This window comes from Watersipora subatra, chromosome 5 (assembly GCF_963576615.1).
Source record: "Watersipora subatra chromosome 5, tzWatSuba1.1, whole genome shotgun sequence".
Classification (NCBI taxonomy): Eukaryota; Metazoa; Bryozoa; class Gymnolaemata; order Cheilostomatida; family Watersiporidae; genus Watersipora; species Watersipora subatra.
Genome location: NC_088712.1, coordinates 45,464,318 through 45,476,726, shown reverse-complemented (window position 1 = coordinate 45,476,726; position 12,409 = coordinate 45,464,318). Strand labels below are relative to the sequence as shown.

Here is a 12,409-nt window from a genome sequence, read left to right as displayed (position 1 = left end):
GATAATGATGCTGTGCCATGTAATCCTGGCACTTGAATTTCAGCATAGCAACTCCCAGTCAGCTGTAGATCAGTTACCACAATGGCCATAAAGCTTTTCGACATTAGTCCAATAGTTCCAATCTTGCCAATAATTGGCAGGCTTCCATTGGCTGTCTCTTCCCCAGCATCTGGCTGGCAGTCTGACAGGCCAGTACTCGCTGTTTGTGTGTTGAAGAGTCTGCTACGTCTTTGTGGTTAAAGCCTATTCTGACTAAATTGACTCAAGATGATTTGAGCCTTGTCTCTTCTACTTGACCTTCCATTCTTGCAAGCTTCTGTGTAAATATGGACTAGTGGGGAAGGATATGCTATGAGGAGTCATTTGCAGATCGGCTGTCTACCCTCTAGTTTGGAGGAAATTACTCTATTGAGTGTTTCTATCCTAATTTTATTCAGAAAGAACTCTACTGTAACGCTATTAGCTATTGGCCACATCTCTGGCTTTTTCTTTGCACCCTTGTGTAGCTGGAGCCAATAGCATAATTACAACAGCAAGCATCTTTACCCTCAGCTTCGGTCTTACAGAGTTACTGCTAGCTGTCTTTTTGTTTGTTCTCCTTCCAACTCAAAGATTTTAATCTCTTCCTATGATTTATTTTTCAGGTTTTCTAACCTGAATTTATCTTAAAATAAATAGCTCAACAAATGTCAAATTGATTTTTATTGACTATTAATTCCATTTTTTGTATTTATAGTTGTATGAACTATTACTACACTAATTATAATAAGTGTTGATTATTTTTATAGGTTTGAGTTTTACTTCAACTTGTTCATGTTTACACATAAAGTTACTTTTAAATATAGAAGTCAAATAACCTGCTTTCTATATGCATGCATACAATGTATATATATATTGAAGATCTGACTGATTATTATGACTATAATTTCTTGTGGCAGCTGCAATGCTTTTTTCACACTTGGTGCCTGTCATGCTGCTATTGATGCAAGAAGTCAAGAAGGCAGGGTCTTGGCACTGTGCTTAAGAATTATTGAGAAAAGAACTTTGTGGGTCTGCGTGATTTTCTTATTTAGTTCATTTTTCTTAAATGTTGGCAGTTCTGATTTTAAAACAATGCAATATTTTTTTAATCAGACATAAGCAACAGTGTTTTTTTATAAGGTTGGGTGTGTGCTTTTAGGTTTCAAATTATATCACAGTTTTTGTTGTTATTTTTCCAATTTTCATAGCTGGTATCTGTAGTATAGTTAACTGTAGTATAATAATCACATTGAAAAGAACTAAATAGTTTACTTGAGAGCAACCAAAAACTCCAAAATTTATGTGTTTAAAAATACTCTGCTAAAACCAATCAAAATTTTCTACGACAGCATGCATTGTGTGTATCTGAAACTTTATAATTTATCAGTAGTAAAAGCAGTAAAATCGAATGCTGATACATTCTTGTTCATATTTAATGATATTGTTCTTATTTATGACTTTAGTTGATAACATGACCAAACAGAACAGAAAGGAGGGTAAATAAAAAAATAAATAACATTGAATGAAAATAAAGATGACTTAAAAAAAGACAAAGCCAAATGATATAATAAGGAAATATGTAATGAGAGTAAAACCAAAGGCATGAACAGATTAAAAATGTGAGTTACTAAGGCAGCTGAAAACAGAAAAGTAATAAAGGTTTTGCAATAATGAGATAATAACAAAGCACAATGATCAAAATACACTACTCAATGCAATTATACACTGTATATTAACCAAAAAATAATTTTTATTTGAACCTTTGTACAAATAATAAACTTTTTTCATGGAAACAACAGAAAGAAACTTCTACCTCCACTCAACTTGCTTTTATATAGTCATCAGGTTTTTCCTAGAAACTAAGGAGCTGGCATTTATCGGTTTTGGTTTTGGTCACTTTTGACTAAGAGAGTTTCAGTTACAACTGTTTGAAGTCATGCACTTCAAACTCGTAAAGGTTCAAAACTGCATATCCTTTAATTTTAAACTAAAAAAAATAAGCTTTAATTGGCTGTTGATAGGTGATAATGGTAAGATACTGATGAAGAACATGTAGGGTTAATAGTAAGATACTGATGAAGAATACTGAAAAACTGGCCTAAAACTGAAAAGGCCTGAGGCCTTTTCAGTCTTAGGCCTTAGGGTCTCAGTCTTCAGGTTTCAGTCTTAGGGACTGAAGCCTAAAACTGCCTTTATCCTAAAGGATAGAGGCAGTTATGACCACATCTTTCAGTTTTTATTGCATGCTTTCAATATTTGTGTCTGTAAGTGATAAAGGTATTAATAATAAAGTTAAAGTAAGGTCTATGGTCAGTAGATGTCCATTCCAAAATCTTTACTACATATGAATCATTAAATTAGCTAACATACAAAGTTCTGTAAATAAACTATTCTATTATTTTTGTCAGTTACCTCAGTTGTAAGTTTTAGTATGTATATTATCAAACCACAACTTGGTAATTGACGAAAACTTTATTGCCTATCTGTTTTTGCTTTCATTCTCGTTGTAACTTGTAATGAATAACTCTGAACTAAAATATAGAGCAGGCTAGCATGGTATCTCTTTTATGCATTGCAAGAGGGGTTTCGGGAAACAGCATAGCAGCATGTTTGTTATTTCGACATAACCAGTACGCCGACTACTAAGTTTTATAATCAAAAAATAATTATCTGATATCATACGGCAAATAAAGTTCAAGAAATTTTCGACAAATAAATATTGAGTTTCATTTCGTAAAGAAAGAAAATTGTATAACAGGGGCATCGCACTCGAGGGTGCACTCTATTATTTGACAAAAAGAGCACATTTAGCATGGGCATTCACAAAAAAGGATATACACTATATGGTAAGAGCGATGGGTTTGATAACTACAACTTAGCATTGTGGTTACTTGAGCTTGTTAGTAAACCTGCAATTTGAATGTCACATATCTACTACAAAAATGTCTAACTTCAAAGCCTTTAAGTATTTTGCTAAAATTTGAGGTTTAACGCAGTCTTGATACATCAAAGTACATCTATGAAAAATGGTTTGCATTCACAATGGTGCAAAGGTTTGGTTTAGCAAGCCAAACTTCTACTCGCTGCATTTTCGCTAAATGTAACGCCTAAGTTTTCCTTTGCCAAAATTTTTTTGTTTGCTGATATCGAAAAGCTATGCAGCACAGATAAAGAGCTGAGGCCAGAAGACATTGTAGAAGGTATTGGATAACTAGAATATATTGTTTGAGTACCTGGGAGTTTGAGCACTCGCCTCAAGATCTTAGCTGTTCCCAATAGCGCACTTTTCTGCCACTCACCTGAGTTGATTGCTGTCGGTATTTGGGCAAGCCACATTTTATGCGCCGGTGCTATTGCGCCCAGTGCTCCAATGACTATTGGGATTACAGTTGTCCTTACATCCCAGCATTTTTCAATCTGTTCTTCAAGAAAGAGATATTTCTATACCTTTTCTTTTTCTTTTCTGGCCATATTGTCAACATTGGGTACTGCTATATATATATATATATATATATATATATATATATATATATATATATATATATATATATATATATATATATATATATCATTGTAGCCCTCTTGTTCTCGTTGTCCACAACCACTATATCTGGTTGGTTTGCTAGGACATGCTTGTCAGTCCAAATGTAGAAGTCCCAGAGGATCTTAGCGTAGTCATTTTCATTGACCTTACCAGGAGCTTCCCACCAGTGTTTTGGTTTATTAAAGCAATACTCATCACATAGACTTTTATACACAATGCCTGCGACATGATTATGCCACTCATATACATGTATACATGTAATTATATATATTTATATATATACATGTATGTATATATATATATATATATATATCAATTGATCGGTCTATCTATGTATCTATCGATGCGTAATTCTGTTATTTGGTTGTTGCTGGACATACATCGATAGATAGACACATAGATAGATCGATACATATATATATATATATCTATGTATGTATGTATCTATCTATGTATCTATCGATGTATGTATGTATATGAGCTGTTCTGCTTAATGTTTCACATTTAGAAAGAAACTTACAAGCAAACTGTTCTAGATTTACTATGCCCGATCTGATCTATGTATTAACTAACCTGGCTTCATACTCAATACTTGAATATTTTGATCTATAAAAAGAATTGAAACACCATGACCGGTTATCAAAACCTGAAACTGGAGAATAGATCTCATGATCTTTGCAAGTTCAAGGTAAGTATAATTTTATATTGATGAATAATAGTAACATAATTCAACTTTACTAAAAGTACATTATCTACCATCAAGTAGGTATATTATAGAACCGGTAATTTTTGCTGATGGGAAACATGAATTAAACACAAAGGTCAACTCAATTGTTATAATTGGACTAATTAAGACACATAAAAGGTTTTCATAAACAACAATTGTGTAGTTTTGGTGTAGAGAGTCAATCTTACAGTTGTCTAGTCAACAAAAACAAGTGCTAATATATATAGATGAACTTGTTCCATGCTGTCTAGGTAAACTTGCTGGCTGATGACATGTAATTGGTAAGTGCATGTTGGCTATTAGGTAGTTGATAGTCCATCATTTCTGGTTTTATAATCTACAAAAAATAAATTATAAATTATATTTTTCAATATAAACCTGCAGAGCAAACCAGTGTTAGGAGTCATAAAATCTCTTCATAAAGTCATCTAATAATTTTTTTTGAACAGTCTCTAACTACTTCGAAACACTGCAAATTATTATAAAAAAGAGAACATATCAATTTAAAAAGTTGCTCGCTTTCTGTTAAATTCTGTTGTAGTTCATGGTTTGTAGCAGCATGTACCCGTACTGTTTCTTTAGATGTAACTGCCAGCATTAAGTACTTGTAGTTATAACTCATGTCTATATCTAATGTCAATAGATAAATGGTTGTAGTTGAAATTCTGCATCTATGACTAACAACATAATAATTGGTACATGTATCTCAATCAGAGTAACAAATTAGTTTTAGTTAGCGCTTCACAATAAAAGCTACAAAAAAGGAGTGTGCATTGTTTCTTGTTATTTCGAATAAATTCATCATTTTTTCCTGTTTTCAGTCTTTGCCTGCTCTTTTTTCGCAAACATAGCTATGGTTGCATTTTGCATACTGTCATAATATATGTCAGTTTAATAATGTCAGTTTTTTACTGGGTTGTTTACACCCCATGAAAGGTTCTGTGATAAATTATGTTTTTTTAATCGACAGAAAAATATTTGATTTTGTATAGTAATTAATATAAAGGATTTGATGACAAATGGTGGTCAATCTATTAAAATTTACTACTGATTATGCGTAAAAGCATCTTACTAACCTTTCCTATAGTTTCCAAGCAAATGAAAATGCTAAACAGTATTCTTTAGCTAATAATAGCCAGTAAACAAGCATGCTTTTCTTTACCTTGTTGGTTACCTACTAATTAAAAAAGAGTAGCACTAAATAAACATAGTAAACACTTTTATAAAGGTAAATTTAAACTTGCAGTAAATAAGCTTGCAGCAGAAAGGGTATTATTAATAACATAGATATTACCAACTCAATTTAAGAATTTACGTAATAGTATATAGCTTCTGGTTAGCGTTGACTTTAATTCAATGAATAGCATATCTACTTTTATACTGTTAAATGCCTACCAATGCACTTGAACGGTTGCATGTACGTGTTACCTTGTGCCATTCACAGAACTTAGTTTTCTCTACCCTCGTTTTTAAGGTTATAATTTAGCTAGATATTCCCAAAATGTTGTTTTTCTGTAGCTTGTGGGATAATTATCCGTAAACTGTAAGCTATACCCAGCATCTTCAATTACACACACCAGCATGTAGTTTAAATTTTGTAGCATTGTAGCATTCAGTTTTACTGTATCCGCTTTTAGAAAATCCATTCTTTACATGATGCTTTGCATAGCTGCATTGTCACTCAGACGACAACCATTGAGAGGTCATTTAGGGAGAAGTTTCTCTGATCATGTCTGTGTTCCTTCTTTCTTGCAATAAAGTGGTTTCCTTAAACATCAACTGAATGCTGGTAAGATTTCACTAAATATTACATTACACTTAGTAGTTTTTATCATTTATTACATATCTGTGAAACTTGTTTTAGCTTTATATGTATTTAAAACTTTTTACCTAAAACTTGCTTTAGTCAAAAATAAAGTCATGAGAATTTCTATAAAAACAATTATTCTGATTGCGCTATGGCTCTAAGGTTGAATGTTTAAATTAATTTGGATTGTTACATTCACCATCATATTTTGTATAATATTCTCTGCTGTCACAATTTAAATTTAATTGTTTTCAACCCATTGAAATGCATATATAATAGTGTACATAATAAATGAACATTTGCATTTATCAAATATTCAAGTTTTAGTAAGTTGTTAAAACAGATCCAAGAAATTATAGGAACATTGTCTACTTTTTAAAGAGGTTGATTATCACTTTTATCTAGATCATTTCTCTTTTTTATAGCTGCTAAACGCTGCCATAGTTTACCATTAATTAAAATTTAGCAGGACTCAACTCAAATGCAACATGTACTTTTCATAACACGGAAGCTGACCATTTTCGTGTAATCATATTAAATTTGTGTTTAAAGGTGTTTTTTTTGCAAACAACTGCGTACAAATTTGATGCTGAATTGAAACTCTAGGAATGCTAAAATTATTATGAAGGTAACAACGGAGTACACCTTGCTGTAGATCTTCAAATCACTTTAAAATAGTAATTGTTATGGCTTCTTTATATTATTCAATTGGTTTTTAGAAATTGGTCAGAGTTTCACAACATAAAACAACACATAGAAATGGAGTTGAAAAAATTTTTTTTATATAAACTGATTATCATTCAGTAGTAGCTGAAACACTAATATTATAAGCTGAATAAATACTATAGCAGTAATAAACATTGTGTTTTCTGAGAATTCTCTAAAGAGTTTGATTAAACTTTTGGATGTTGAATTATTACAATAAAGAAAACTTGAAGTATTCAATTCATTCATACATGTATATATTACTTTTGAATAATTGGATAATAACCTTGCATTATTCCTTATGCAAAGTTAACTATGAACTTTACTGCAAAAAGTTTACTTCGCATAAGGAAATAGTAGAGATCAGTTAAATTTTATTGTAAGCCACTAAATATTTACATGTAGATAAAATGCACAAATATGAGTTGTTAAACAGACAACACTGATCTTATGCATGTATATTTCACGATGCAAACAACTTAAATTTATTAATTCATATGTATTACTATGTGAATAGTTAGTTTGCTTAGTTTGCTTATAGACACATTGAATTTATTAGCTTAAACGCATTTGTGTACAACTCCGAAATATTCACTTTGTATAATAAAGTACTAACGACCAGTTGAACTTTATTGTTAGGCACTAATTATTCAGATGAGTGGCACAAATAAGAGTTTCTGAATTGAAAACACTGACTTTATATATTCTACAAAATATTTGCTATAGACACTTATATAAAAGGCCTAATAGATATTACAATATTGTTAAAAATTGTCTTATTGAAAAATATAGCTTGAAATTTTTAGCAATATTGTGATATCAATGAGGTCTTTGATTATGTGTTTATAGCAAATATTATGTGGAATAAATAATGTCAGTGTTGTCCATAGCTTGTGTCGAGCTGTTTATTGAAAAATAAATAGCTCAACACCAAGTTTACTCATATTTGTAACATAACTATCAAGCAATGCTTCAGGCAACTGTACCAGACTTTATCAATAGTAAGTTTTTTTAGAGACAGTAATCACACTAAGTTCCAGATAACATTTTTGATAGTTCTGTTAAAGATTATTCTTTTAGGTTATTAGTGTTTTATGAGAAAAACTTTTAGTACTTAAAATATACACACTTGTAAAAAGATGGTGTCTCATGTAATTTTAGAAGTCAGTAGTATCCCAGAAACAGGGTACATTTATAACAATTGTAAGCTAGAGTGTATGATAATGTATCAAGTTTTTATAGGTAAAAAATTAGGCAACTAAAATTTTCAGTTGGGATTTCTTTGATAATAATGGCACTCTAACACAAAACAACTTACGTGTACATATTTTTAATTAACTGGTGTTGGTCATTTGGAAGTAAAACGTAATGACATTTGTTAGATCTGCAGAGGTTGTCAATATTTTGTAGTACTCAATGAATGAATATTTTAATGTTCTCTCATAACTAGCTTACTCTTTGTTATAAAGTTACAGTGACAAAAGCATGAATATCAAGGCATATAGTAATAAATAGTCTCTTAATTTTACTTATGTACATTAGTTGTCTAATGACATTATTTGAACTCTGCATGGTCCATGACAAATTATTAGCCACGAAACTTAAACATTCCAATCTGTTTCAGTAAGTTTCAACTTCATTAAACTATTTTAATTTGATTCTGAAATTTTTGTGCTACATTTAATTTCATGCTAACCTATACCTTGTATTTTTAAGTTATAGTAAGAAAATATACATACATACAAAAGCGAGACACAATATAGATAGAAGTTGTAAAACAAAAGGCAGTTTAGAACTAGTATAACATAATTTTGGCTCGTTCCAAGTCATAGCAGCAAAAATATAGCTTTTAAACAATTGACAGAGTTGAACAAAAGAAATTCAATACAAAAAGAGTATGATAAACAACTGAGCAGCAGGTTAGTGTTTAGGAATTTATGGCAGTTCTTTTTTATACCGGAAGTCTTCGAACTATTTGAGCTGAAACTATATACAAACAGTTGTACTTTCAAGTTTACCAAGTTTCATCTGTGGTTGTAACACCTGTAACAAAAGATAACATCAAAATACTATGAAAGACCAGTAGAGCTAAAAATTTCCAAACAATTTGTGTCCACGCCTAAATTTAAATAAAACTGATGCAGATGTTATATTTTGTGGATAAAAAAAGTAAAATGCAAGTTAGAAAAGTTATACTTTCACTTACAGCCTTTTGTGCCTTCTCTGTAAGAGTATCTCTTGATGTTTTTAAAGAAACCACAATGTTGAGGCTCTTGCAGTAGAGATTGCTGTCTAAAATCTGATGTTAGTTGCATATCAGAGGACACATAGTGTGGTTGAAACTGTTGCATCTGAAAATAAAACAACAAACATTTCAAACATGGCTTATTTAGTTTTTTGCAGTGATTAGTTATCTTAAGAAAGCTATTGGACTGATTAGGTATTGTGTCAAGGTTATTCTCAACATGAGCATCCATCGTTTTTTTACATCATCATCCTGTTTGCACATGCGCTCGTTCACGAAAAAGCCACTATCTGTGCAGAAAACGATCGTCCTTTTTCTGAATAATATTATTTTTCGGTGTTGTTTTGATAATAAAATAAAAAATTTGCAAACAAAAGAAATTGTTTGCAATAATTAAATGCAGAATATGTGTTTTTAACGATAAAGGTTGTCCATAAAAATGGCAGAAAACGATAGAATGACGTCACAAAAAAATGAAGGATTTGCTGAGCAAAAAACTGTAAGTAATAAACCTCTTAAGATACGTGCAGTTTCAATTTTGGTGATGTGTGAACCTGAAATAACGAAAATTTTCTGTATTTTGATATTCAGAGTATTGTTAGTTGAATGCAAAAAGTGAATAGTACTGATGTGAATAAAATTACCTCTATAGTACATGGCTATATGTACATTGCAACAAAGTATGTCATCTTGACTATAATTTGTAATATTTATGTATCCAAAGTTGCTTTATATTTTCAAACTAGCTACACCAACAGTTGACAATTTGAGATCAAAGTTAAATTATCAGCCAAACTAAATATTAGAATAACACTGCATTGATTATCCAGTTACTTTCCTTTTAATGATTGCACCGTAACTTCATCTTTGGTTAGATTAACATTGGTGAAATTTACTATATAGAGAAACACTTCGGCATTTTGAATTTAAAAGAGCAAAACTCCTTTAAAAACTTGTATATTTATCTACATTAACTGTACAACTAGTTTAGCTTACATTTTAAGTGATCTGTTTATTTAACTGACACTAGCAGTGGTAAAATGAAACCCTGAAAACAGTTTTACACATAAAATAGTTATCATCCACTTTTATACTATTCTTTAGCAAGTATTATGGCCATATAAACCAGGTTTCCCTAAACTGATAATTGAATTTTTGGTCACATTCAAAAGGTGTTAAAGATTGTAAAGAGGCAGTTTTGTTTTGAACTCTTTAATCAAAACATAGTAGTTAAACTTGTTCAAATTAACCGGATAAAATAAATAGTTTATGTTCTGTCTACAAACTTGTAGTTGCTATTTTGTGAACTAGAATCAACATGTCTTTGGCATATTTTATTCCGAGTTCACATAGTTATTCAATGTTTGCAGTTTATGCATTTATTACTTATTGTGGAAATTTTTAGAGCAGATAATTGAATAGCTGGCCTAAAGATCAAAAAGATGTTTTTACCTCTTATTAAACCAACCATATTCAACTTTCAGTTTCTATCAGTAGCCAATCTTACCAAACTAAAACCTCACTTCATATTATTGAAAGTTTTGAATAACTCTTTTTTTGCTATGTTAAAAGCATCTAAATATTGACTTAAGATAACACCAGTTAATAATTGGAGGGAAATGTATTAATTTCATATGCATCACTTGATTATTTATCAATTTTATTTATGATAATCTATTCTTCAACTATGCGCCCCTTTTACTAGTTCTTCCAATAATAATCCCAAATATTAGTTAAATAAGTTGGCTTATTTAACCAATAAGTAAACTTACCTAACTATCTTACCACATTGGTCACTCAGTAATATGATATTACAGAGAAGCTAAATAAGAAATTGTTGATTGTCTGTGATTTATAGCCGCTTACCATTTGAGAGCCATATTCAGCTGGTTGTGGTGGATACTGTCTTACGTCAAAAGACTGGTCGTCACACCGGTGACTGGAAAAAGTTCGCTTTTTTTGTTTTCTCATTGCAGAACTTTTCTTTCTTTCTTTGGCACCGTCAACATTAAAGTCACCTTTCTCAAAGGCATCCTATGCAATCAATTGACTGTAGCGATAGCAATATGCATAAATAAAGCAAGTAAAAACACATCTTTACCAATCAGTATTGACCTACGGAAACTTCTTATTCTAGTAGTACATAAGATCAGCATAAACATCTAGCATGGTAAGTCAATCATCAATGAGCAGTTAAACATAGTTGATTTCTCTCCAATTGCAAATGCATTTTATTGGTTATTCTGAACTAAGTTATACATTCGAGAAAAACTCAGCAACTTTTAAACCAGAGGATGTAGGAACTAGCAAACTTACTATGAACTGTTTATCTATTGTCCAGTAGAATCCTCGACCGACTTCCATTCTTTCAGCCTTTACAAAACACTTCATCAGGGTGAGGTTATGCCGAACACTAGAAATGTAAATAATTCTGTTAGTTGGCTTTATTATTAACAGACGTATGTTTGTGTTCATACTAAAGGTTGGTTAAATGACATTTATTTCAGGTCTCTACTAATAGTTTCCTATTTGTAATTTATGAATGTTTGGAAATACTTATTGAAGAAGAAAATTATTTTAGTTGCATTGTTAATTTTTGCAATAAAAATTTTTTTAAAGTAGTTACATATTCACAAATCATGATATTGATAACGGTCCTTTTCAACTAAGCGTAGTTTTTTCGGAAAAACTGTGTAGCTTTGTAGCAGTTCAACAAAGAAAGAAAAATGACATCACAGATATACCCATGAAAACGCATTTAAATGAAGACTGTTGAAAGTTAGGTCTTGCAGAGCAGCAGATAAAAAATGAGTTACTATAATAACTACATGAACTTGTATATAAATTACATGTAAACTTATGATCTTGTCCAAAATGAGTTTAATTCAGAAAATCTTGCACATTCATTAAAATAGAAAGAATAGAGAATAGGTCCAAATTTTACCATGCAAGAAAAATAAGCAATCGTAACATATATTTTTTATTTTACTAATATTCATGTTTTAGCAGTGATTAATATTAGTTTGTGTAGAATAATACTAGTAAACTGTTTTGGGTTTAGACAATTTTCTTTACTTTGCGCTCACCTGTTTCTCCAAGACCACTCATTATCCGTTGTGAAGCAAGGAAACTCTTTCATTAACCATTCATAAATTTCTCCAATCACCATTTTCTTAGTGTCAGCACTGAGTAAAGCCTGCAAGTTTGTGTCAAAATAAATGAAAGCTAAATTATTGGTAAGACAACTTCATGTTAATAAACATGATAATTTTGATATACTTTGATAAGAACATGGTCTGGCTATTTATCATGTTACATTGGCTAACAGCTACTAGCTTTATACCACAACTTAGAAAATGC

General features: G+C 31.0%; 1 protein-coding gene across 1 annotated transcript; it reads right to left on the bottom strand.

Moving 5' to 3' along the window:
* Positions 1-8,757: 8,757 nt before the first annotated feature.
* On the bottom strand, positions 8,758-11,458 carry LOC137397638 (uncharacterized). Its single transcript, XM_068083936.1, has 4 exons — positions 11,366-11,458; positions 10,916-11,083; positions 9,011-9,155; positions 8,758-8,847 (listed from the first exon to the last, which is right to left on the bottom strand). Exons 1-4 carry the CDS (start codon positions 11,438-11,440, stop codon positions 8,819-8,821), a joined length of 417 nt encoding a protein of 138 aa, XP_067940037.1. The 5' UTR covers positions 11,441-11,458; the 3' UTR covers positions 8,758-8,818.
* Between the last annotated feature and the right edge of the window lie 951 nt (positions 11,459-12,409).